Source organism: Lactuca serriola, chromosome 7 (assembly GCF_051521515.1).
Source record: "Lactuca serriola cultivar US96UC23 chromosome 7, Lser_US96UC23_V15, whole genome shotgun sequence".
Taxonomy (NCBI): Eukaryota; Viridiplantae; Streptophyta; class Magnoliopsida; order Asterales; family Asteraceae; genus Lactuca; species Lactuca serriola.
The window spans coordinates 75,092,140-75,119,745 of NC_136414.1; the positions used below are offsets into that span (position 1 = coordinate 75,092,140).

A 27,606-nucleotide genomic window follows, 5' to 3' on the forward strand; every position below is an offset into this window, starting at 1 on the left:
GTTTGTTATCTTCATTTATAACAGGCTTTCAATGACATACATATGTTTGGCACCTATGGTTATTTACGATAAGCATCGTCTCTCTTGAATAGCCTTTTTCTAGTAGTGATTCCATATACACGTAAACATTTATGCCATATGACCTACTAAACATTACCAAATGTTAGACAAACGACCCCCAATCAGAAAATAATAGATTATCTATATCTATCTCTCAATTTATATATGTATATACTTATAAAATACACATTTTTACTTACACTACATGCATTTGAAATCTCCATGACTTTTCAATTTCTTTCTAATAATTATTATAAATTGGTTAGTAATGTTAAATTAATGCAAAAACTAAATTCTAATCATAAATTAACTAAACCACAATATTACAATATCACATTTTACTTTTATTTATAAAATTATGACTTTGACTTTTTAACATATTATAGTTAGCTTATTAGTTTAGATATGTTGTCGTATGTAAGATGTTGTTATTTTAAAGTCACAACTTTCGTATATTTTATGATTTTATTATGCATAATAGTTAAATTATTAATTTCAATATAATGTTAAATAGTTAACTTAAATCAAAATTTCAGTTAAACTTGAAAAAAAAATCGAGAGACTTTTTTTATAAATAGTTACAAGTTATAAATTATAGTATTAAACCTAAATTGTAATCCTAAATTAACAACAAAAAACTATGAAACTATTTTTTATAATCATTAAGAATTTTCAAATAAATAACTTATAATAAGAATAGTTAAATCTAATATTATATAAAAAATTATAATGTTATATTTAAAAAAAACAATGTTTGTTATTTTAAATTGTTACAATCAAAGAAAGTAACAATATTCATCAAATAAATTTTAAAAAAGTTAAATTTCTGAAACTAAATTAAAATAATTAAAAGTTTCAAATAGGTTATTTTAAATAACTTACAACAATAATAATTAAAAGTAATATTATGTGCAAAAATAATATTATTACATTTAAAACAAAAACAATGCTTGATGTTTTAAATAATTACAATGATATAAATTGAAATTTTAAGCAAATAACCTTTTTAAAACTAATTAATCCTAATAGGTATTATAAATATTATTAAACCATATATTATATTTAATTTTATTCATGAGTAACCCGTACGTAGAGACCATTAAGACAACTGAGATTATAGAATTTTAAAGATGTCTACATTATCATATAAATCAAAACAAACAATGTTTGTACGAACTTATTACAAGATTTATTATATAAGGGCTAAGAACTATATCATTGATATATTTAAAAAACATATATTTGTACAGATTTCAAATATATTATTGTATTCTATGAAACGCGAACATATTCACCTACTTTTATTAATATAAAGAAACAAATTAATGAAAATTTAAAAAACAAAAGAACTTAGCAGGTATAGAAGAAACACCATAAATAAAGTGTAAGCACATTATATAAATTAGGTATTTCTATATGTAACATTTCTCTCTTTTAGGTGTTTAAATAAACCCATTTTTTTTTTGGATTTTTTTTTTGTTTTTTTTTTGTTGTATTATTGTTTTCTAATTTTTGTGTTATTATATATATATATATATATATATATATATATATATATGGTTATGCTATGATTGTATTTTATATATTGTCAATATTATCATTGTTTTTTCTTATTTAATGTGTTTATTGTTATTAGATAAGGGGGTGTTTGACTTATCTTTTGAGAGGCCAAAAGTTCTTTTAGGAAAAGATAAAAAATAAAATATGTTTGGTAAAAGCACTTTTAAAAGCTACTTTTAGATTTTGGCTATAAGGAAAATCAATTTTTCGGAAAAGTCATGAAAACCTGATTTTTTGCAACTTTTCCTAAAAGAACTTTTGGTCTCTCATAAGATAAGCCAAACACCCCCTAGATTAAATTATTGTTGTTATTTTTAATCAAAAAAATATTAATAATTTTAAGAGTTATTCATGTTATTGTCCTAATAATTTTGTTGTCAAGGGAACATTCCACCAAAAGATAATTGATGTCCCATTTTTTTCCACTCGGATTGTGCTTATGGTGATGGTGATCTTGGGGGTAAGGGTAAGGGTAAGGGTGTGATCGAAAACAGTTGATAAAATAATTTTAAGAAAATAATATAAACGAAATTGACAATATAGTTTTTTCATATATATATATATATATATATATATATATATATATATATATATATATATATATATATATATATATATATATATATATATATATATTATCTTTGAAAATTATAACAAAAAAATAACACAGAGATATTCCGAATAAAAAAAGATAAATACAAAATACAAATAGTTATATATATATATATATATATATATATATATATATATATATATATATATATATATATATATAGCTAGATTATAATGTGGATGGACAATTATTGAGTGAACGTATCAACAATGTTAGTCTATAACAATTACTAAAAGAATAAGTTGTTTAGTAATGTGAATACGTTCGTATTGGATTTATTTAACATTCAAGGCTATATGACAAAAAAAAAGTATTATAACATTCACAATTAATTAAAACAGTAATCATTATTGGGTTTTTTTTTTTGTTTTTGTTTTTTTTGGATTTGTTTTTGTGTGTTTGCGTGTGTAAGAAAGAAAAGAAAAAAAAGGCTGCAAGAGAGTTTTATTTACTCATAAGTTCCATGTATAAATTTCATCTATTCCAAGATGAGACTTGAAATCTCAAGGTCATCTCACCACCAATTGAAATTAAAATAAATTAAACAAAAGATTTTAATTTGAGAGACATTGGAATAACTAACCATCATCTAGAACTTGAGAGACCGACCAAATTTCACATCGATCCCATTCACTTCCTTGACTATTAAACGATACATTTGTATTTTGTTGAATACGTAGGAGAAAATTGTGGCACATTTTACTAGTGCATGTTTATGTTAGCTTTTTTGGCTATAAATAAAAAGCCTTTCTTTGTTTTTGTTCACCAAATTGAGCATACAACTTCACATCTCATACTTATATAGGGTTATAAAAAGAGACATACCAGGATGGGTTTCATGACAAGAGTTTTTTTCCTGATTGCCATGGTTGCATACTTGACTTCTGTTGCTCACGCCATTGCAGGCCAAGCAACTTTCTACACGCCTCCCTACGTGCGTAAGTACATATACATACATCAAAGATAAAAGTAAATTCATTTATGATCATGCATGTAGCTTATTAATGTTGTGATTTTGAATTTTGTTTTATGTAGCATCATCATGTTTTGGCTTTGAAGATCGTGGTGTTATGATTCTAGCAGCAAACAGTGGTTTGTTTGCCAACAGAGCTGCATGTGGAACTAGGTACCGTGTTACTTGCACCGGTAGAACCAATGATGGTGTTCTGAACCCATGCACAGGCAGAAGCGTTGATGTAACTGTTGTAGATCTTTGTCCCGGATGTGCAGCAAATCAAGTTGACCTTTCCCGAGAGGCGTTTGCTGTGATTGCTAATACGGATGCGGGGAGAATTAACATTGAATATAACCGGTAATTATACACTTAACCTTTTTGTCTATGTTTAAACGTGTATACTTTTTATTTGAGTTTTGACTAACTTTTTACTTAATTTCTTTGTGATTTTCAGGATCTGATTTAATAAAAATACGTATGCAATACGCCAATAATCAATTCTCTTCTGATCAGTTTGTTTTAAAATAAATGATACTCAAATGTATTTAATTAAGCATGTGCGGATATGCTTGTATACGTCTCATGGCAATATATGTATGATGTATGGGCTGAATAAAATTTCTACGTTTCGTTATATAAATTTATTACTCTTTTAAGGAGTTCAAGTATCGCTTATTGATTGCATATTTTCTTCTAAGAGTAAATTACACCATTCCTATCTTATATAAAAAGATTATTTTGTCATTTATTTTTTAATTTATTTAAATAAACAATCTAATCCACTTCCACCTCATTTTATCTGATCTTATCTACCTCACTTTATTTAAATAAATTAAAAAATCAAATGCAAAATAGTCTTTTTAGGTAAAACAGAGATCAAACGTGGAACAAAAACAAACAGTAAATACCTTCCGAGTTAAAAAAATAAGTTAAAAACTAAACGTGCATATTAACCATAACCATAGACCATTCTTGTAATTTACTCGTTTGTTTTTAATGATATGCCCGAATGAGTGTACTTTTTTAAGGGCCAACACACGTTATAAAAACATGCTTTTCAAACAATGATACTTTTCTACATTTTTCTATCTTACAAAATAAAATTATATTATATTACATAATAAAAAATAAGTGTCTTTTGGATAGTAAATATTTAAGGTTTAAAATTTTAGTCATATGAAACTTTTATATGTTGATAGGCTTTGTTTTTGTACGAAAAATAAATTACAAAAATTGTTCGTATAATATATCATACAATAAAAAGCAAATGTAAAAGGAATTAGGAGAGATTGGTCCGGTACAAATTCACTTTTCCTTAAACCGTGTACTGTACCAATTATAATTGTTATAAAAATTTATTACAGGTACCGTACCATATATACTTGGTACCAATATATTTGGCCACCAATAAATTTGGTTTGTACAAATTGGTAATGATATATATACCGACTTCTTTTAATAGACTATTGTAAGATTTAAAATAAATAAATATATCGGGTAATTTTGACATTTTGTAAAGAAATTAATATATATATATATATATATATATATACACACACACACACACACACACACACACACACACTAGTAGGGTACCTGTGCAATGCATTGGACGGCGATTAGTTTCGTTTCTCAAATAATATCAAAGAAGAATAATGTATTTTCATTAGATGGCAAATAATTTACTTTCGGTGAATAGTTAATGAATATTTTCTAGATGGATATTAGTTTTCTATCAGAAAAATATTTTTGGTTTTAAAGATTATGCAATACGGAGTCGATGAATACTTTTCTATCGAAAAATAATTTTGTTTTAGAGATTAGGTGGACTTTAAGAGGGAGGATTCGACGAATCGTAAGCATCTTATTTTCTTTTAAAAATAAAATTGTGTTGTTTTGTATTGAAATAAAAACATATTTTTTTTTTTACTAAAAACAACATATGTTTTGGTCGAAAAAATGTGCATTTTATCAATAAGCTATGTATACGCTTGTTTTTTATGAAGAATAAAAGGGTGAACTAAAATCAAATGACACCTAAAAGTAACCGACAAAACCATATAAACTGAAACCAAAACAAAAATTGATGCTAGAGTTTAAAAATTTTCAAGTGATAAATTGCGGTGCGTTGCGGTTTTTAATTTTTCCAATAGCAACAAATAACCAAACTGCACCCAACTTAATATAATAGATAATTATATAATATTTATTATTTAGTATACGATTCCGAATAAAAATACAAAAAGTTATAAAATTTTCATATGTTTAAGTTTAAGGGCTCTATTTAAAAAGTAAATACTATCGGTAATTAATTATACTTTTTGTTATGTCAAAAAATGCAAAAGATTATTTTATTTATTATATAATTATATAAAAAAAGGGTTCCCAATCCAACAGTTCTTCCTGTTGACTGGACCAAATTCTCAGGGGTATTTTTGTCCACACATGCTCTTTTTTTTAATCGGGTAACGTCTTTCAGTTCCACCGCATTCGCTTTTACTACGTGTTCTCAATAGGGCTGTTCACTATTCGGATAAAACCAAATTATCCAATTGGACAATTTGGATTGGACTATTTGGTTTGGATATTCGGATTTTTGGATTGGTTTTCAACAAACCGAACTATTATTTTGGATTTCGGATTGATTTTGATTTATAAAATAATAACCGAATAGTCCAAAAAAACCGAATAAACATTTATTATTTATCTATTTATAATATATATCTATAATTATTTATTAATTTTGTAATTTATTTTTTCAAATAGGTTCAAAACGTTTGACCCGATAAAAAAAACATTAATATGCATTTTCTCTCGAAAGTTTTGTATCTATAAAATATTTAACTATAATATATATCTTTTTATTAGTTGTTTATAAATTTCAAATCACAACTGAATTATTTGTTTTTGCTTCTTGTGTAAAGTTGGGTAATATTATAATTATATGTCGTTTTAAAATGATTCGAATTTTGAAACCGAATTACAAAAACCGATCCAACCGAATTGCAATTGGATCGGATTGGATCGGATTTGAATTTAATTTGAACAATTCGAATCCATGTTTTGAAAACCGAAATCAATTTGGATTTACGGATCAGATCAAACCTATCAAACCTATCCATTCAAACGAAGACCACTGGTTCTCAACCATCTTCATCGTCCAACAGATACACTACACTCATCTTCATATACAGTTTAACTAGATGCTTCCCAACCGACCGCCTTAATACTTCTTGGTAACCCCACCACTCCACCGCCTAATCCGGTTCTCATTTAATTTTTCGAGTTCCTTCCCTTCAACCTTCTTCTACCCTATGCTACTTCGATCTACCCCAACCCCACGGATTCTACCTCATCGACGACTTCATCCTCCGATGTTGTTTACTCCTTTTTTAGACCCATCAATTTTTTTTGGGTTTCATCAACACCGCCATAGCAAACCCTTCGCTTGACACCCGAATTCGTTACGCCCCCGACATTGACGAGTCCCATCGGAAGATCGTCGTCTACTTCTAAGGAAACCCTTATACAGGTCATCGACGATTGCTTACTATGTTTCTGATTCCTTGGTGCACTCAATGGTTCAGTTCCCCGTTGAGGTTTTGAGGGAGAAGACACAATGAGCAATCGTACCTCACCACACCTTCTTCTTTTTGTTCTTATTGTACCTCCTCTTGCTGCCCTGTTATTTCTCTAATTTCAATTCTTGCTCTTGAATTATTTCTCTTTTTTATGTTAATGAATGGAAATTGTAAACTTTGATTTAATAACCCTTCGCAAGAATCATCCAGGTTTTCACTTTAGGAATTACTAAGCAGGACTTCAAGACGACATCAATATTGGGTTTCTTCATTTTCGCTTCGATTGCCATTTTTCTTCGGATATCAGATAGGAATCCACTGACACAGACTTCTATGATGCCTTGTGAGACTCAAATTTCCGTCATTTCTCTTCAATTGCCCTTCTTCTTCAGCATCTGTAGGATCAGAGGACTCTTTTACTCTTTACATGGTTATAAAAGGTATTGATTCCTCTTTGACTCTTCAGATTCTTCATATACATTACTCAAATGGTGTTCGTTTACTCTCTTAATACCCCACTTCAAAAAAGCAGATATTGATTTCATCTGCTCAGAACCAACCACATCATGTCATTGCTATGATGTAATTGGGGTGTACAGGTATCAAAATACGCGTCTCATCTTCCTAGGATCCCAGATTAGGTAAATTTATTGGTCATTTTCTTATTTTATCAAATTTTGTGGCTTAGCTTTTTCTGATTATAAATATATTTTCCATATACACAGTCAAATTATTGAATTTGTTGATTTTTTTTTTTTTTTTTTTTTTTTTTGTTTTTGTTCAATCAATCATATTTGGATTATATTTGGGTATTTGATTATTTTGTTCATCATAATTGTTTCTAATTTCGTTGGCTCAGTAAGTTGTTACTCTATTAAAAATTAAAAGAACTCCTATCATTTCTGTAATGAGACTCTTCTGATCTTTGATATGGCCATCATTGTTAATATCGTAAGTAATCAAAATATCATACATTTTAATCTTTTTTGTTTTACTTTTTTTGGAATCAAACATGTTTTGTAACAGGCAATAGAGATAGCCCATATGGTAAAAATAATGAAAATGAAGTTGTTAACTTCACAGTGGTAATCTTCTATATATTCCAAGTTTTGTTTAGTCATTCTTTCCATTGTTTTATTACTAATTTAACAACACCTGCACCTATACCAGTTGCCTATTGTCAAACATATGTGGAGTAGTTTTTTTACTATTAACGCCCTATTATAGCACCCGTCGTGTTGAAGCATTAGCAAAGTTTTTCTTTGAGGGTATTTGTGTCATTATACTTAACTGTTTTGTTTCTGTTTACAGCTCTAGAACTACTGAAGGGAAGTGTAAGTCCATGACTAATTGATATGTAGCTGTGAAGGTGCCTATCGACCAACATAATGAATAACTTAACTGTTTACTAAACTATCATATTATTGTTTTTAATATTAGTTATTGTAATTATATTTAAGAATAAATTATTATTGATTGTTGTAGGATGGACAAATTGATGATGTATTGGTGGAATTGGGAGAAGAAGCATCATTTTTGGGTTGTTTTGATAATGCATTCTCCCTTTATTATTCTCTTAAGTAAAATTTCAATTTTGAATTGTTTAACTATCCTTTTGAATTTGGAAACGTTATAATGATATTGAGTACTAAATAACAAAACCGAAGGTTGCCAACGCCCGCAAAGCGGGGGAGCCTTCACTAGTTGATAATAATGAAACTTAGGTGACTAATTTTAAAAAAAAAAAAAATTATTAAATTGTTTTGCCGCTTACTTTGTGTTTACATACAAACTTATATAAAAAAAAATTATGATGAACTATCCAGTGTTAAATGCAATATAAAAAAATTATGATGAACTATCGAGTGTTAAATGTAATATTAATGATTCCATTTTTATAAAAATATGATCAAATAACAAGATAAATTATAAAGTAAAGAAAGTCATGAGAGTGGAGAAAACTTTCATTTCAATACTTGTGATGAAATCATCAACTTTCTAATATATATGACTCACTATTTATACAACCAAAATAAGATGAAAGATGAATGCAAATTATGATGATGCATTATTACACTCATAAAACTCATTGAAATGGTTGTTACCAATGCTAAGTAATGATAGAGAGTTATGGGAGAAATGGGGAATTCAATGGTCATTCACAAACTAATATTTAATAACACTCCCCATTGAATGACGATTGTATCATGTCTCGTTAAAACTTTAATAGGTAAAACCTCATGGGAAAAACCAGTTACTAAAGAAAAAGAGTAGATGATTAATAATAGATATTGGAAATAATTGTCTCGTTAAAAACCTTGCTAAGAAAACCCAACGGGAAAAAATAGCTAAGCAAAAAAGTACAATATGTTTCAAACTCCCCTTGATCAGCACATCACTTGATTTCCTTGAAGCGCCGCATAGCAATGTAAACTTATAAAAAAATACATACTTGAAATTGACAAGAAAAATAAGGAGTTGGAGCTCTATGGTAGAATCGTGCTGATAACGTGTTATAAAATATGATCAAATAATAAGATAAATTATAAAGTAAAGAAAGTCATGAGAGTGGAGAGAACTTTCATTCCAATACTTGTGATGAAATTATCAACTTTCTAATACATATGACTCGCTATTTATACAACCAAAATAAGATGAAAGATGAATGCACATTATGATGGTGCATTATTACACTCATAAAACACATTGAAATGGTTGTTACCAATGGTAAATAATGATAGAGAGTTATGGGAGAAATGGGGAATCCAATGGTCATTCACAAACTAATATTTGATAACACTCCCCTTTGAATGTCGATTGTATCATGCCTCATTAAAACCTTAATAGGTAAAACCTCATGGGAAAAATCATTTACTAAAGAAAAAGAGTACATGATTAATAATAGATATTGAAAACAATTGCCTCGTTAAAAACCTTGCAAAGAAAACCCAGCGGGAAAAACATAGCTAAGGAAAAAAGTACAATATGTTTCAAACTCCCCTTGATCAGCACATCACTTGATTTCCTTGGAGCGCCACATAGCAATGTTTCGTACCATCTTTTCATATTTGGATGTCGGAAGTGCTTTAGTGAACAAATCGGGAATGTTGTTAGTTGATTGAATTTTCTGGATGTTGATGCCACACTCTTTTTGAAGATCATAAGTGAAAAAGAACTTGGTTGATATATGCTTGGTTTTGTCTCCTTTGATAAATCCTTCCTTGAATGGAGCTATACTAGTCGTATTATCTTCATATAGTATGGTTGGAACATCCCTGTTAGAAGCTAGACCACAATTCTTGCGAATATATTGAGTTAACTTTCTTAACCAAATATATTCATGACTTGCCTTATGAATTGCTATAATCTCTGCATGGTTAAAATAAGCAGCAACTAAAGTTTGTTTAACATAATGTCAAGAAATTTTCTTACCTCCATAACTGAATAAATAACCTGTTTGAGTTCGAGCTTTATGTGGATCAGATAAATATCAAGCATCTACTTAACCAATTTAACTTCGCATTTGATGAATTTAATTAGTATAAAATCATATCCACTGTATCTCGAAGATACCAAAGAATGTGTTTGACTCTATTCCAGTGTCTTCTTGTTAGACAAGAACTATATATTGCTAATAGGTTTACGACAAAAGATTTATCAGGTCTTGTATTAATAGTAAGATATATTAGTGCACCAATAACAGTAAGATATGATTCTTTGTGAACAAGAAGATTTTCATGTTTTTTATGATGTTGAAATTGGTCCTTTTTGGCATCTAAGTGCCTTACCACCATCGGGTTACTCATGGATGTGAGTTATTCCTATAAAGCATTTTAAGCACCTTTTCTAGATATTAATGTACAAAAACTCCATTTTTGTGTGCTTAATTTGAAGACCCAAACAAAAATTTCATTTTACCAAGATCATTCATTTCAAGTATTTCTTTAAAATAAGAAGTGGCCTTTTCCAATTCTACAGGAGTTCCAATTATGTTCAAATCATCTACAAAACATCAATTATGAAAAATTCGAATCCAAATCTTTTTATGAATGCACATGGGCTTATTGGATCATTTTTGTGGCCCTCTTTCAACAAAATGGTATTTAAAAATTGAACCACATATGGTCTTATTGTTTTAATCCATACAAATATTTATTTAATTTTACCGAATATACTTTTCGAGAATTAGAAGTTTGTGCTTCTAGCACCTTAAACCCTACCGAATATACTTTTCGAGAATTAGAAGTTTGTGCTTCTGGCACCTTAAACCCTCCTAGGATTTCAAATAAATATCATTCTCAAGTGAACCATATAAATAGGCGGTAACTACTTCCATCAGACGCATCTCCAGTTTTTCATGTGTTGCTAGACTTATTAGATAACGGAATGTAATTGCATCAACCACAGGAGAGTATGTTTCTTCATAATCATTTTTGGGCCTTTGGGTAAAGCCTTGTGCAACAAGTCTTGCTTTATATGTCACAACTTCATTTTTCTCGTTTCTTTGGTGCACAAATACCCATTTGTGTCCCACTAGTCTTACTCCACTTGGTGTGCGGACTACACGTCTAAAAACTTTTCGTTGAGTAAGAAAATTAAACTATTTGTTGATTGCATCTTTTCATTTTGGCCAATCTTTTCTATTTCTACATTCCTCTATAGATTTAGGTTCAAGATCCTCATTTTCTTCCAAAATCTCGCACGCAACATGATATGAAAATTATCGTTGACGTCTATCTTATTTGGGTTCCATCTTATTCCTGTCATGACATAATTTATTGAGATCTCATCATTTTCATTTTTTTTCAGGTCCCTTATTTTCTTTTGTTGTTTCATTGGGTTCTTCTAGAGCTTCATTAATCTTTTCAAGAGATTCTGTTTTCTCTTTTGGGCCATCAATTATATTTGCTCCCTTTCATTTTCGAAGATTTTTATCTTCGGAACCGGTTGGTCATCCACGCTCCATGCGTGCCTTAGATTCATTTGTAGTTGTATTTTTTTCCTTCTGGGATATTAATTCTAATTGGAGCATTTACAGCTGGTCCATGAGACTTTGTTACTCTCTTACGGTCAGTAAATGCATCTGACAATTGAATTGCTACATTTTGTAAATGAAATATCTTTTTTATTTCAAGTTCACATTGACTTGAACGAGGATCTAAAACTGAAAGTGATAATTCCTTTCAAGAGATTTTATTTTCCAGCTTCTTTATTTCTCCCCCTAATGTTGGAAAATATGATTCATCAAAATAATAATCATCAAATATAGCTATAAATGAATCTCCACTTGATGGTTTTAAATGTTTTACTATAAATGGAGATTCATATCCAACATAAATTCTCATTCTTTTTTGAGGTGGAGAAATGGGTACATAAATTGCACATCTAAACATCCTTAGATGGAAATATTTGGTTCCTGACCGCAAACCAGTTGGCAGGCCCGGCCCAGGTACCTGGGCGAGTTGGGCAAAGGCCCAGAGCAGCAACCTTGGAAGGGGGCATCAAGTTAGGCCTGTTACCAGTAGTATGTAAATATTTAACCCAAACTAAAACGTGGCCCAAAGCTTGTAATCTTTAATCAGTTAGGGTGGGCGCTAGATCTGAGAGACAGAGGCACGCAACAACGATCGCACGATAGACGAGAATTGCTTCGGTTCTTGAGCCGTTGGCCGTTCGTTTGGCATTAAACTAAAATATATAAATTGATATTGGTGCCATGTAGATTAGAGAAGATGATGACTCAAGGCTACCTTCGATTTCAAGCCTCCAGCCATGAAGATAAAAAAAAGGTAGAAAATTCAATATCCCATCTCCTCCCTCATCAGATTTATTTTAGATGTGTTATAAATCTAATCTGATTTCTTCTTTTAGACGTGTTATAAATCTTATCTGATTTCATAAGTGCAATCTTGCTAATTCAATGATTTATGGAGACAAGATTTTTGAAGTTTCTTTGGAGACTTGGTAAGCAGAATTTTGTTTTTTATTATCAGGAAAAGTAGAAATCAAATTTCTGAAATATGGAGTTTTGTTTTTGATTTCTAAATATCCCATTTTTTTTCTAATTTTCTTATTTATGAATTTTGTTAGTTTAGTGAATCCTTGAATATTGACTTCATTAGTTGAACGTTTTTCTAATTCTAAAACTGTTATTCCATATTTCCTAATTCAATAGCAACTTTTAGTTTTTAATTTACTGATTTGTGTTGTTTTTGTTTTAAATGTGTTGTTTTAGACTGCAGACTCAGCGCAATGATGAAACCAAAACAAGAATAAACAACAAAAAAGAGGAATATTGAGTGTCCAGTGTTCTTGATGTTATTTGGAAACCATAAAGAGTGCCATGGCTTGTTAAAGTGAAAATAAGGCAATTGGTTTTCTAATTGAAAGGTGAAGAGTTGAGAAACTTTTTGATCGTTTAGATCTTTTAACAGGTAAATCACGAAAGTGAAAAACAGCAATATAAAACACAAGAATGAATCAGAATATGTCGAATGATTCAATTGATTCAATCCTCAGCAGAGCTCGATAAAGAACTTCCGCTGTAGAGGATATTAGGATTACAAAAGATAAAGATCAAATACTTGACAAAATAACTTCCAAATCTTACGTAGTAGGATGTATGCAAGCACCTATAAATACAAAACCCTATAAAATAACTCACGGATGGACATGCCCATACCGTAGACTAAATGGACTAACTAGCGAGTCCAAGACGCAACACCTTTTGGACCTAACAATCTCCCCCTTTGCGTCAATTGGAGCGAGACTATCACTTCGGCTTGCTGGGTCCAGCTGCAGGAATTTTCTTGGTGGTTTCAAACAGACATGGGATGAGAGCAAGGATGGTCTGTTGAAGCGAATGTACCACTGGATCATGTCATCAAAGTACTTCTTGTCATCTGCTGAATTTTGCTTGCATCGATGAATGATTCCTAGAACATGTTCCAAGCATGCAGTGGTGTACAGGTGCTTGTCAGCCAAGGCGAACAGGCATTTTTGGCCTTCGTTCCTTGTAAACATGACAGAATTCCGTTTCGGGTCGATCCTTCCCATCTGCATCATGTTCAAATCACTAGCAGAGCTAACAGGAGAAATAGTGGGCTTTTTCTTGAATATGCTAGCGATCTCCTCATCCATCTTGGCAACTTCCATAATGTAGCATACGAGCATCCTCTTGAATTGATCAATAATCGGACCATACTCAGCTTCATTGGTGAGGAGGATGTTGTGCAAAATAATCCAGTCATGTGGATTCAGGTTGGGAAGATCAGCAAGCAATATGGCATGTTCGGTTTTAGCAGAACCCCCCAACACTTTGAACCGAACTTTCGTGAAGTTCCCCTCACGAAACGGCTTGAGGACCCGACGTTGACAATCTTCTAAGCGCTCCAAGTTTGATACTGTAGTTGAGCAGACTTCAGATAGAATTTGAAGAGTTCCCTATCAACCTTTGGATGAGGATGAGGGACATCAGCAACGTTATCAAAGGCATGGAAGATGAAGGCTTTTCGGGTCAGTGGCTTGTTGAACTGAGAATCGACAGAATTGATTCGATCCAATGAAATCACTGGTTCGAGCCACATAATGCTGGGAGTTTCAATAGCCTATTTCAAAAGCTTCTCAAGAGTCCATGGAGGAAAAAGGGTTTTCCTACTCTCAAGAAGGTCATGAGTCTCCTTCATTTTTCTTTCGTTTGCCTCAAACTCTCGGGCAACAAGAGCGCTCATGTCATCATCTTTATCACGACCCTGCTTCTTTAAGAGATCTGCGATAGTCTCTTTATCATCATCATCATCACTGTCTTCAGCAATTTTCTTTCCTTTGTCTTTGACACCCAAACCTGAGGTTTGACCTGCTGAAGGAGGTTCGGTTGCTTTAGTTGCTGTAGAGGTGGGAGGCGGTTGAGATACATCTTCTCCCCCTTGTTTCAGAATGGACACGAACTCAAGGAGCCCTTCAAGTTTGCTTAAGAGAGCAAGGGCAGGAGCAAGCTTTTCTGCAAGAGTGCGCCTCACTGTGTAATTCAGAATCGGATAATGGGCTTCAATGATGTTGGAAAGGGCGGCGTGGACATCCGAAACACATGAAAAAATAACCTCTCGCTCAGATTGAAGAGATTCAACTTCCTTTTGAGAATGGAAAAGATGAAGACTCTTGACCTTGAGAGCAGTGGTCTTGCGAGTGAGAGTGTCCATCACGGAGTTCTCGGCAGCTAGGTCTTCATGCAGCTTAGTCAGGCGCTCCTCAATAGTCGCCTTAAACAATGTGTTGTCTTCACTGAGAGATTGACGAAGACTAGCAAATGACTGCAGTTCGGAGGCAACTGAGGTAGCCAGCTTGTTGACAAGAGAGTCAAGCCTCTCTGCATTGGAGTCAGCAGTTCCCTGTAAAGACTGCAAAAGAGAAGAAGCATCAACAAATAGTTTTTCGACATTTTCGGTCGCAGCAGCACACGCCTTGGTAGAGGCGTCGATAGCGGCAGTGACAGAGTTGATAGAGGCTTCATGAGCCTTAGTAAATGTATCAACAATCCCCTAAATAGCAGCCTCTGAGATGGTAGACTATGAGGAAGAAGAGGAGGAAGCAATGAGAGAATCGATTTTCTCATGAAGCTCCTTGAGATGCTTCTTGATGACTGGAGCATCATCATCATCATTACTTTGCATTTGATACGGAATGTAATAGACCGAGTCAAATGTCATGTTCTCTCCGCCAAGAAAAGGTTCTTCATTATCTGCTGAGTGAGCAGGAGATGAGGGTGAGGGTGAGGGTGGAGGCTCGGTTGTGGAAGTGGGTTCGGGTGCGGATGTATGTTCGGTAGTGGGAGTGGTTTCGGGTGCTGAAGTAGGAGCCCCCATATCAGATACGTTGGTTCTAACTCCAGTGGTGGTTGTTGTGGTAGCTTCAATGAAAATGGGAGGTGGTACAGGGATAGAGGTGGGTGGTATTTGAGTAGTGGAGGTTATGGGGGGAATGGAAATAGAGATGGAGATTGGGGGAGGAGAGACAGGTCTAGTGGAAACATGTACCTCAGGGGTAGGCGAACGAGGAGGAGTATTACCTCGTAGGGACTCTTCGGAGTCTGAACTCTCTGCCTCAGATTCACTGGAGGAGGAGGCAAGAATAAGCTTTCGCCTAGGTTGAGTCTTCCTCTTCTTTGGTGGAGGAGATTGAGCTGCTTTGGAGGGTTTGCGTTTCTTCGGAGAAGGACCTTTCGCTCCCTTGACAACCTTCTTGTCTTTTCCCTTGTCATTTTTCTTTCCCCTGGGAGCAGGCCGATCATCAATACATTTGAAATGTAAGGGTAAAATGGTCATTTAGTCCAGTTCAGATGGTTTATTAGGTCTAGAAAAAAAAGACTTTATGTATATAGTACTTTATGCAGACAGACATTTCTCATTCAGAACTTAATGAGGAAAAAAGAAAGAAAGATCTCCAAAGAGTATTGCTGACTCTGGTTACTAATAAACTAGAAGTGGCATGGTCTCTACCTTTAATTTTTTCAGCAGAAAAGGCGTTGAATGTTGATTGAACAAAATTGTGCAAGTAATACGGTTCGTGAAAAAATTCAAGTTCAATCACATTAGTTTGCTAGTTAAGATGAAAGCAACCAAAACATGTATCAACATATTCTATCAAGAGAACATGGATATTAGTAAGTTACAGGTAAAAATAACAATGGAACATGTCAAATGAATGACTTTTTGTCCCTAAGAATGACTTTTTTTCATTTGGATATGTTGCTAACTAGAGGTCTAGGGAAGGAATAGTAGATCATTGCATCCAATATATTGTGTTTTTAAGCTATGCAACAATTCCTTGTCTTTTTTTTTTTTTTTTTTTTTTTTTTTTTTTTTTTCCTGAACTTGAATTAAACATGAATTCATAGATTTCTCATAGCCATTTAGTGATGATTGTTGACTGCTAAACTATACCAGCTTAGTTTCAAGTAAGACGTATTTTGTTTTTTTATAAAAGTAATAAAAAAAAGGACAAATTTAGCTTAATTGGGCTCAGTATCCAAGTGTACATGGTTGAATGCCCATTTTCCTAGCATATTTGATCTCTGATCAACTAATAACTCTTATCATTTTTTCCTCTATTATGTAAACCTGAAGAGAAATATTACCTCAAACAGGCGATCTAATAAGAAGTGGGATAAAGAACCAACTGATATAAGCAAGAAACATTGGTTCAATGTAAGGGGGATCTGCACCAAAGCATCAGAAATAGTGAAAATATTGTAAGAGCTTGTTGAATTCTAGGGCACAAAAACATTTGGAACTAGACTGATGTAATATATGATGAAAACAATAATCAATAAAGTGAAAACGAGAATGCAAGTTATAGCAAATGTCACTTGATGTCTTCCAATTTTCGCAAAAGGATGATCTCCATGTGATGTCACTTCTTCTGAGCTCAAAAGAACCCAAAACCCTTTGAGGCATTTCATCGAACAGGTGGTCAGCGGAACAAGGAGATCTCCACTCTCACGAAAATCAGTGGTTTTGATTTAAAAAGTATTCTATGTCAAACAACATTGGAAGAATAGAATTAAACTGAAGTAAATCAGATTAGGAACATTTCAATGTAACAGATCGAGGTCATGAAAACAAATTCAATCATGAAGTGATTGATGATACTTACTTGATAATCGATACATAAGTGGGGACTGTGGAGGTTGGAGCCATATGTGACGATGTTTGTGTAGATTGGGGCAGTTGGAGGTGCGATTGGAAAAGAAGGCATTAGCGGTATAAGATCCTCGCCAGATAGAGGTGATCCACAAATGCGATTCGACGGTTTATTGTTGCAATCGAACATAAAAATGAATGACGTAGATCTCTTGGATTGTGGATTTGACGTCGTTGAAATGCCAAACGAGGATCGTGGATTGGTATTCGTTGTTGTTTGTCAGAACAACTAGAGATGCAGGATGGAAGGAGGAGGAAGGCGGTAGATGGAGTGGATCGTCGATCTTTAGTCTGTGCGATATCCTTGGCAGAAATCGGTGGCGGAAAGATCTCATGGAGAGATATTCATCAGAAGGAGGCGGACGATGGAGTCGTGAAGAACCTGAGAGATGAGAGAGAAAGTGAGAAACACATGTTTGTGTGTGTGGGTTGTTTTTTTTAATTTTGTTAAATTGATTATTATGATTGATATTTTTAATTCCTAATTTGCCCTATTAAATATTAATAAAATGTATAAGATACCATCGAAACAAGTGATAATTACAATTACGCCATGATCAATATAAGTCATTCAAGATTTTGATCTAACGCTCTACTTTTAGTTCTCGGGTTCTCGGGAAATTTGAGTTCTCAAATGATCCTCTCTCTCTTTCTCTTATATATATATATATATATATATATATATATATATATATATATATATATATATATATATATATATATATACTAGCCGTTTGCCCGCGCAAAGCGGCGGCGGCAAATAGTTTCTTTCAAGCAATTAGTTCCATTCGGAGACATGTTATACTTCTAAGAACACTTGCACCATTATCGATCAGTTTCACAAAAATAAAAAGTGCAATGCCAAAACCAAAAAATATTGTGGTGGTGGATTCCATGGAGGAAAAGGAGATGAAGATTTGAATTAGTCTCTAATCAACTATATTTTATGCAAAAAATCAGGGAACTCCAATTTGAATGAGCTTTTAAATTTCAAACGATTTGTCGAAAAGAAGTGTTTCAGATTTCGATTGCACAAGATACCAGAGAAGAGATATTTTAGGAGTACAAGATGGGTCAAAATTGATGAAAATACTAATTCAATCCCTAAAAATAAGGAAATACTAATTATATTAATAGTTGGTTGTACTTTAAGCTTAAATACTTGAACGTCTTAAAAAAATATTATTATTATATTAATTCTAATATATATATATATATATATATATATATATATATATATATATATATATATATATATATATATATATAACCACGACAAATAAGGAAGTTTCCTTTTCTTTAGGGAAGTGGAATTAAATTCGAATAAAACAAAAAGAAGATAGAGGACTACGAAAATTAGGAAACTATTCATCAAGCTTGAAATTTTCTTTTTATTTGTATAAAAATAAGTAGTGATTATAATAGATTTTTGGGTGAGCACCTTATATAACTACCCAATCAAGTCTATCGTTCTATAATCCTTCAAGGAAATCGGGTCTTTAAACTCTAGAATAAGAGAAATTAACGACGAATTGCTACCTTTGTGTAACACAGCGTGAACTCTTGAAGATACTTCAAGAACTTAATGACATCGATCGTCTTTAATGACGTCCTAATATCTCTTCCAGAATTTGAAAGTAAACGCGTCCGGCCCTGGCATTTTGTCCCTACCACAACCCCATAAAGCGTCTTTAAATTCCTCACTCGTGAAAGGAGTCTGAAGCATATATCTATCCATCTAACTTTTCTTTGACTTTGTAAATGATTTGTATTTGTTGAATACGTAGGAGAAACTTTCGGCACATCTTCCTACTCTTCAAGTTACTTTTTTCAAATATAGAAGAAGTAGAGATATTTTTTTTTTTTTTTTTTTTTTTTTGCTTCTGTTAGAGAAAAACCAAAGATGGGTTTGATTGCGAGAACTCTTTTCTTGATCGCCATGGTTGCATGCTTTGGTTCAGTTGCTAACGCCATTGCAGGCCAAGCAACTTTCTACACTCCACCCTACGTGCGTAAGTACATATACATACATCAAAGATAAAAGTAAATTCATTTATGATCTTGCACGTAGCTTATTAATTTTGAGATTTTGAAAAATGTTTTATGTAGCATCATCATGTTTTGGCTTTGAAGATCGTGGTGTTATGATTCTAGCAGCAAACAGTGGTTTGTTTGCCAACAGAGCTGCATGTGGAACTAGGTACCGTGTTACTTGCACCGGTAGAACCAATGACGGTGTTCTGAACCCATGCACAGGCAGAAGCGTTGATGTAACTGTTGTAGATCTTTGTCCCGGATGTGCAGCAAATCAAGTTGACCTTTCCCAAGAGGCGTTTGCTGTGATTGCTAATACGGATGCAGGGAGAATTAACGTTGAATATAACCGGTAATTATACACGTAACCCTTTTCTCTTAGAGCATGGAGAGTCGAACTTTATAGAGATTGGTATAATTGTATGAAATACAAAATGATTATTGTAGAAATCTATTGAATTTTATAGAGTTTAATAGACATAACGCCCTTATGAGTATAATTAATTTGTATACTTTTATTTGACTTTTGATAATTTTTTACTTTCTTTATGATTTTCAGGATGGGAATTAATGAAGTACGTATGCAATACGCTAAAATCAATTCTCTTATGATCAGTTTACTTTGAAATAAAAGACACTCAAAGGTATTTTAACTGTATGCTTCTATAAGTATCATGGCAATGTATGAAGTATCGGTTGAAGAAAATTTCTGCATTTAGTTATATGATTTCTATTATACTTATTTAAGGAGTTCAATTATCAGCTCGTTTATTGTTTGATTGCGTATTTCGTTTCATTACTTTGTAATTATTTTTCGGAATGTGTCTTCCTTTTTCAATCATGAAAAATGAAATATATGAGCATAAATAACAAGACATTATTCTTAGACACCTTATCTTAGATTTAATAAGTATAGCCGAAAAGGAACGCAACAAGAATTGGGAGTATTAGGGACGTCGCTTTTTGCGACCACAGGACCAATAGCGGCGACACCAAACTAGGCTCGCTTGGTGTCGCTACTAAAACAACAAAGTCGTCACTAATAGAGGGTTCGCTAATGATATGCGTTGGAGATCTGTCGTAGATACTCTCCTTTCAATCCTGACCCTTGGTTCGGCACATAATCCAACGGATAGGGTTTGTTCCTGTGGAAGGCAATAGAGAGGACGCTTTTAGCGGGGACATGTCGCCTCTATAGGTGTCGATTTGTTGACCAACCTTGGACCAAATTCTGGCCCTACGATTCTCATCCGATCCAACGGTTGGTGATCCCCATAAAGGGCGCGTTCAGTTTCCTCAGTATGTCGCCGCTACTAGCCCTTTTGTGGCCACTATTAACGTCTCCGCTATTAGGGTCGCCCCTTTTATTCAACTTCGTCTTTCCAGACTCCATTTCCATTTCTTCTGTAACTTCAATTGCGAACGTATCTCCGCTAAACGATCTATCTGGTGACGATTTGCGACATCACCGGTGACAACTCCCAAAGATCTCATGATAAAACAACATTAGAGTACAACTCCTAAAGATCTCATATGCGGAAATTTATATTGTGATGCGCTGCAATCATGTCGACTCCTTTCTTTTCGAAGAAGAAGTACTTGAAACCAAAACTGAAAACTGTAAGCACGAAGCTTAGTGTGTTCCCCCATCATACCACATACCATACAATCACATACTACCTAGCATATCCAGGTGTTGGCCTACCCCTTCAGTCTCTTTCAACCGGTGACCGCCTAGCATATCAGGTTGTTGGCCTACCCCTTCGGTCTCTTTCAACCGGTAACTTCCTAGCATATCTGGGTGCTGACCTACCCCTTCGGTCTCTTTCAACCGGTAATAGAGACTATTTCACCCTTATCACTACCACATATCATCCTAGTACATAAACACATAAGTCACATACTGCCTAGCATATCTGGGTGCTAGCCTACCCCTACGGTCTTTTCAACCGGTTACGGGATCTATCCCACCCCTCCTACCACTATCACATAATATCATAACATACTAGCACATAAAGCATAACAGATAGTGACATACCAGACAATTATCACAAAGACAATCATCTCAACTGTAATCAACTACTAGTGGGTTGACATTGGTGCCTTCAACCCACTTCTACTAAAAGGTAACTCACCTCAAACGTTGTAAGTAGTTGAACTGTCCTCGGCTCTGAAATCAACCCCACTCAAACTCCTACACATAAAAGATTTCCTTTAACTACCATTTCATACTCAAACCCCTTAAGGGTCAACTTTGGTGAAAGTCAAAGTCAAAGTCAATGTAACGACGTGAAAATTTAAAACAAAATTTTCATTTTTAAAATGCATACTTTTATAACACTTTGTAAAACAATCTTATTTGTTCAATTTTCAAAACATAACTCCATATTTGAATAATTAATAATCCAGGATCCTCAAAACATAGCTCTTCCTCTGGTATGTACAATCAAGCAGGTGCCGTCCCGCTAACTTGAAAACCTGAAACACATAACACATAACACTATAAGCACGAAGCTTAGTGAGTTCCCCAAATACCACATGTAACACATATTAGCCACTCGAGGCTATAACTCTGTGGACCCTCCGGTCCTAACTCTGTGGACCCCCTCGTCCTAACTCTGTGAACCTTCCGGTTCTAACACTGTGAACCTTCCAATTCTAACTCTGTAAACTATGGAACATACACGACATGAATCACATAGAAATAATGCAGTGTATCACAATCACATAAATAACATACAAGATACTCTGTCATATAACTCTAGTTACCACTCTAGGTAAAGTATAGTGAGAAGATTCACCTCGCAACCAGAAAGCAGCTATCCTCACACTCGATCTCGAGCTCTCCACCACCTAACACATAAGGCAAATATCTCTAATTAACACTCGAAATCTCAACTCTAATTAAACCGACGATTACTCTTTCCCTCCCTAATTGGGAAGTGGATAAAATATCATTTTACCCCTCCATGGTCTCTATTACTTATGTTGACCAAGACCCACAGTCAACAGAAGTCAACTCAAGTCAACATTCCTACTTGGCCCGACTCGGAGAGTACACCTTTGTGACTCGTTGAGTTCACTCGCCTTCCCGAAGTCTCTTGAAGATCCAGCTTAACTCGTCGAGCTGACCCCACAACTCACCGGGCTAAATCGCGATCAAGTCCAGACATGAAATCCTAGCCGACTCGTCGAGTCGGCTCATTGACTCGGCGAGTCCATTTAGACTTTTCCTTATCCAGATAATTTCAACCAGATCTAACACTCTAATCTATAGATCTATCATTCCAAGGCTTAATACTTTCGTAAAGTTTCGATCTTTACACTAATGCACGGTGTTACAGCTCCAAAACACCAAAACACACTCTTCATGAAGGTTTTTGCTCAACAACATTCATTTGAGCCACTAAAGCGAAGGCATCTAGCTTCTAAGGACCTCTCAAGGCTCAGATCTGAGGTCTCCCACCTCAGATGATGTCTCACTTAGCTCAAAGATAAAAGGAGGGGAGTTAAGCCCTAAAACTCGCAAGATCTAGAGGCCTGATCACAATTAGGTGAAAAGGATGCAAGGTCATACCTTCCACAGCAGCTCCATGAGAAGATAAGCTAGATCCACAGCCTCCATCTCGTTCCTTGCTTGATTCATGCACCTTTCCTTCCACATAACTCACTAAATCACTTGATTTCATCATAAGAACTCACCCCAAGCTCCCATGGTGATTTAGGGCTTCTCACAGAGGATATGAGGCACACCCAAGGTCATAAGTTCCTTTAAATATGCTCCAAACCCGAAACTTAGGGTTTTTCTCAGACCAGTATCTACTCAGCGAGTCCCTCTTCTGACTCGTCGAGTCCACTCATTAAATCCCCCGAAGGATGCCGACTTGACTCGGTGAGTTGGACCTTCAACTCGTCGTGTCCCCCCCCCCCCTTGAAACCCAAGATTAACCTTTACAATAATATCCCTGAAATCCGGATGTTACAGTCAACATTTTGGTCAAAGTCAACATTCGTGGTCAATGTCAACATTCTGAGTTGACTCAACTCGCCGAGTTAGCCCTTCAACTCACCGAGTCCCATAAATCATAAAACCCTGAAATTACGATCCAACTCATCGAGTTCTTTCACAACTCGTCAACTTCCTCTTGTCAATAGAATCAAGACTTTCCCACTTAGCTTGTCGAGTCTACCTTGAACTCGTCGACTCCTTCCTTTTACAGAATTGGGGCACTTCGACCCAACTCATCGAGTTCTTTTATGAACTCGTCGAGTTCTTCAGTCTGTTAAGCTTTCTTAATATATTAAGCCATTATTCTTTGAATCTAAATACCATATTCCAGATCTGAGTTGAATACACCTATTGGAGGGTAAAGTTTCCGACTTTACCCATTAAGACCCATTCTAGAAGAAATAAGACCAAACCTTACCTCAAGATGGCTTAGTTCTAACTTCAAAAACCATCAAAACTTCAAGATATGCCATAGGATCATAGATCTGGACTCTAGGGACAGTTTGATCATGTAAAGTTCCTATCTTTACTTGCATGCATAGAATACTTGGCTCAAAGGCCAGAAAGATGGTCCACAAGTTGCATGGGACTTCCATTGCCATAAAGTTGGCACCTTTATGTCATGAAGTCCCCTATACACTCTAGATCTGAAAGGTTTGCCCCCATGGGACATCCACGTCCAAAAGAGCAACATTCTTGCACCAAAATATGGAGAAAAACATCCTAAAATGAGATCTAAACATAATATAAGCAAGGTAGGAGCTTTATACCTCAGAGATGTAGCTCTTGATGAAGGGTTTCTAGATCTAGAGTCACTCCTTCAAGCTAGTGCTTCCCTCTTCAAGTCCCCTTCAAGAATCACTAACAAATACTCTTTATGAACTCACAACACTTAAAAATGGCTTTAGGGTTTCGAGGTTAGGGTTTTGGACGATGGTGGCTGGAAATGAGGTCAAAAACTAGTGCTTAAGTTGTTTAAATAGGGTGCAAAACCCCGAATTAGGGTTTCTCAAACCGCGACCACCTTGTTGATCAGTTAGTGCCCTCCAACTTGTCGAGTTGATCTTAAAAATGCACGTGCTTCATAATTCCTACATGCCAAGTTTATGCCTTAAAATCGAAGAGTTGACCTTTAGAAATGAGGTTTTATTTTCCATAATTAGCCTTCTAGATTTCGAGTGTTACAACTCTCCCCCATTTAAATTAGATTTCGTCCTCACAATCGCTCCCTATTGTAACGCCCGTAGATATGGGCTAGTCAATTTAGAGATAATACAAAAGATTATTTAGACTAAATAATCTTAAACAAGTTGTAGAATATGTCTCAAGGGTTCCGTACATATAAAGAACGCCGAAATCCGAGTTATAACGAAAAGTTATGGCCCGTCGAAGTTTTACGGCAAAACCGACACGACACCGGGAGACGTAAATAGTGAATTTTTGATAAAAGACTTTTTAGCCTTAGTGATCTAAATAAAAGTTGTAGTATACATTAAACCGAGAACATACAAAAAAAAGAACGCCCAAATCTGACTTCGTATGAGGAAGTTATGAATTTTCTAAGATTTGGCATAGCATTGCACGACCTGAAAATCGAATTTTAGTTCGAGCGGTTTTTGGCCTACGCGACCTAAATGAGAATTGAAGACCTCATTAATAGGAACTCAACGGTAAAAAGACAAAAGAAAACAAAGTCCGTATGTAGAAGTTATGAATTTTACCTGGACATTTAACAATATAATCAACTCGTACTGTTAAATTTAAGATCAGTTGAGAACTAGCTGACGGAGTCAAAATAAAAGTTGTAGATCTTATTTTTACCTACGAGTGGATATAAAGAACGTCAAAAACGGAGCTCGTATGTGAAAGTTACAGATTTTAGAAATCGGAAATGTGCTGTACGAAAATGGGTGTTGTGGCACAATCTTGACCATTGCTTTCTCCCCAATTCTTGCCACTAGATGGTGACATGTGGCACCAAGTTCAGCCATTTTCACCTTATAAATAGAACCTCTCCCACCCGCATTTTTTCACACCTTTCCCATTTTTTCTTCTCTTTACTCTCTCTCTAGAACCTCTCTCTAGCCCCGAAACCCCTCGAAAAGCCTAGGGAACCTCCCTAGCACGAGGCAAAAGTCCTGGAGTGCTCGACGGCTCCGAGAAGAAGAGCTTTTCGGCTCAGGAACGCTGCTCCAAGCAATGCCCGGTTTTCTATAAAACCCGCTGTAAGTGAGCTACACCTACGCTATTTTGAATATATCGTTTATTTAATTATAGTAACGTTCTTAGGAACTTATAATAAGTACTTGGACTATTATTATGAGTTATATAAGTATTGTTTAACGCTTATATAATAGTAATAATAGTTAGACTATTAATTAGTCTCGGCGAATGATAGACTAAACTCTAATGGTAATAATACTAGGTTTCGTCAAAGTAAATTATTTTTTAAGAAGCGAAGCGCTGTCTGAGAGTGCATGGTCCCTTTCATCTTACACATAGATATGAAGTATTTTATATAAATTACGTGCTATGTGTGCATATTATCTGAATACTTGTTGTCTATGATGGATGAATGATTTTATACATGTTTTAAATTATTTAAATATATACTTATTTTATATCTACAAATATGTTGGGACAAAACATGGGTAGATGAAATAGTTGGTGTGTGATGAAATAAAATGATGAGAGATAAGTGATGATAGGAAGGTGATTATAATTAGGTGATGGATAGGTGATGATGAACCGGTGATGTATGATGAAAGATACTATAACCTTGTCCGGCAATTTGGAGATGTAGTCATCTACTAGAGTATATATGGCGACCACTGACTATTCTAGACAGCATGTGGAAACACTAGCAGACTTATAACCTGTAGGTGATGAATTACGAGTCTAGGTGATGTTGTGACTGTATATTCATGTGATGATACTCTAACCCTTACTATGAGTTACGAGTTCAGGCGACGTTGTAACTACGTATTCATGCCTTAGGAACGAGCATATAAGGAAGTGAGAGGTGAAAAGATGAGAGGTAAATATGATATAGGAGATGACCCTTAAGATAATTCTTTAAGGAATATCAAAGAAGATAACATGGATGGGTAATCGGGTTGATTGTTTGATGTTTAAATATAATAATTATATTATTGTGGGTTGAAAACCCTATGTACTCACCAGGTTTCCCAACCTGACCCACTCCAGCTTATTTTGTATCACATGTGTCGATACGAAGCTACTTTGCACTGAGAGATTTAAAAGAGATGTAGATCACTAGTGTAAATGAATGTAAGTTCTGTTTATGCTTATGTTTCTGTATTGACGATGATATCCCAAATGTTTTAAATGAATAAAAATATATTTCTTCGAAAATGATTTGATAACGTATTTATCATGTTTTTCTGAGAACAAATGCCGCAAAATTTTTATTAAAAGAAGTACTCTGATTTTTATAATGCATAAAAAAAATCGGTTTTTTTTTGCCGTGAAAATGGGGATGCCACACCTATTAACACCTATATCGAAGTAATGAAATCTGATGATCATGATCGGAATTTCTGCGCATATAATAGCCTTCCCAAGGCAACCAAAACCCAACCGAAACTCTTACCTCGAAATAACACCCCAACCTTTAGCCCTTGCAAACCATCTCTCCTTCTGAGACCTGAAATCTACAATATCCTGACTCCTCGACAGATCGATCGTGTTGAACCAACCCATGCCCTCTCTCAACGAATTGCAACAAATCATAACCCTTCTGAATCTCATCATAGCACGATCATCCCGATCTACTCAAACTATCCTTAGAATAATTCTTCAAGCCTAGTGAAGAACGAATCCCGTATAATTGAATACAAACCCATCCAACCTTACTTGGAATCTGAAAAACTAAAGTCTCAATGGTTCAACTCCCTGTCAGACCTCTCCTGCAGAACTGCCACCAAACCAACTTCATAGAATCGTTCATCCCACAAAATGCTTTCAATCCCTGATCATGTTCTTATCTTGACGGAGACAAGGTCACTGACCATATAGCGCTAATGAACACTTAACTTGACAAGAGGCTTGGATAATCCTTTGAGTAGAAGATTCAT

General features: G+C 34.4%; 2 protein-coding genes and 1 long non-coding RNA gene across 7 annotated transcripts; all 3 read left to right on the plus strand.

The window, feature by feature from the left end:
* The first annotated feature begins 2,994 nt into the window (after positions 1 to 2,994).
* Positions 2,995 to 3,853, plus strand: LOC145062334 (EG45-like domain containing protein). Its single transcript, XM_079009952.1, has 3 exons — positions 2,995 to 3,171; positions 3,269 to 3,545; positions 3,643 to 3,853. Exons 1-3 carry the CDS (start codon positions 3,063 to 3,065, stop codon positions 3,647 to 3,649), a joined length of 393 nt encoding a protein of 130 aa, XP_078866078.1. The 5' UTR covers positions 2,995 to 3,062; the 3' UTR covers positions 3,650 to 3,853.
* Positions 3,854 to 6,348: 2,495 nt separating this feature from the next.
* On the plus strand, positions 6,349 to 8,371 carry LOC145062677 (uncharacterized). 5 transcript variants are annotated; one of them, XR_013687660.1, is made up of 4 exons: positions 6,349 to 7,209; positions 7,302 to 7,410; positions 7,796 to 8,138; positions 8,255 to 8,371. It is a non-coding gene; the product is annotated as an uncharacterized LOC145062677 (long non-coding RNA). The 5 variants fall into 5 exon arrangements; XR_013687661.1 differs by having other exon boundaries at positions 6,351 to 7,209; positions 7,796 to 7,854; positions 8,081 to 8,371; XR_013687658.1 differs by having other exon boundaries at positions 6,352 to 7,209; positions 8,081 to 8,138.
* A 10,935-nt stretch (positions 8,372 to 19,306) lies between these two features.
* LOC145062467 (EG45-like domain containing protein) lies at positions 19,307 to 20,262 on the plus strand. Its single transcript, XM_079010071.1, has 3 exons — positions 19,307 to 19,478; positions 19,576 to 19,852; positions 20,060 to 20,262. The coding sequence occupies exons 1-3, from the start codon at positions 19,370 to 19,372 to the stop codon at positions 20,124 to 20,126; spliced, it is 453 nt and encodes a 150-aa protein (XP_078866197.1). The 5' UTR covers positions 19,307 to 19,369; the 3' UTR covers positions 20,127 to 20,262.
* The last annotated feature ends 7,344 nt before the right edge of the window (positions 20,263 to 27,606 follow it).

Bases quoted from the DNA above. Each gene is read 5' to 3' on its own strand.
- LOC145062334 (XM_079009952.1), top strand. From the start codon at position 3,063: ATGGGTTTCATGACAAGAGTTTTTTTCCTGATTGCCATGGTTGCATAC. The intron at 3,172-3,268 runs GTAAGTACATAT...TGTTTTATGTAG, and splicing joins CTACACGCCTCCCTACGTGC to CATCATCATGTTTTGGCTTT.
- LOC145062467 (XM_079010071.1), top strand. From the start codon at position 19,370: ATGGGTTTGATTGCGAGAACTCTTTTCTTGATCGCCATGGTTGCATGC. The intron at 19,479-19,575 runs GTAAGTACATAT...TGTTTTATGTAG, and splicing joins CTACACTCCACCCTACGTGC to CATCATCATGTTTTGGCTTT. The intron at 19,853-20,059 runs GTAATTATACAC...TATGATTTTCAG, and splicing joins ATTAACGTTGAATATAACCG to GATGGGAATTAATGAAGTAC.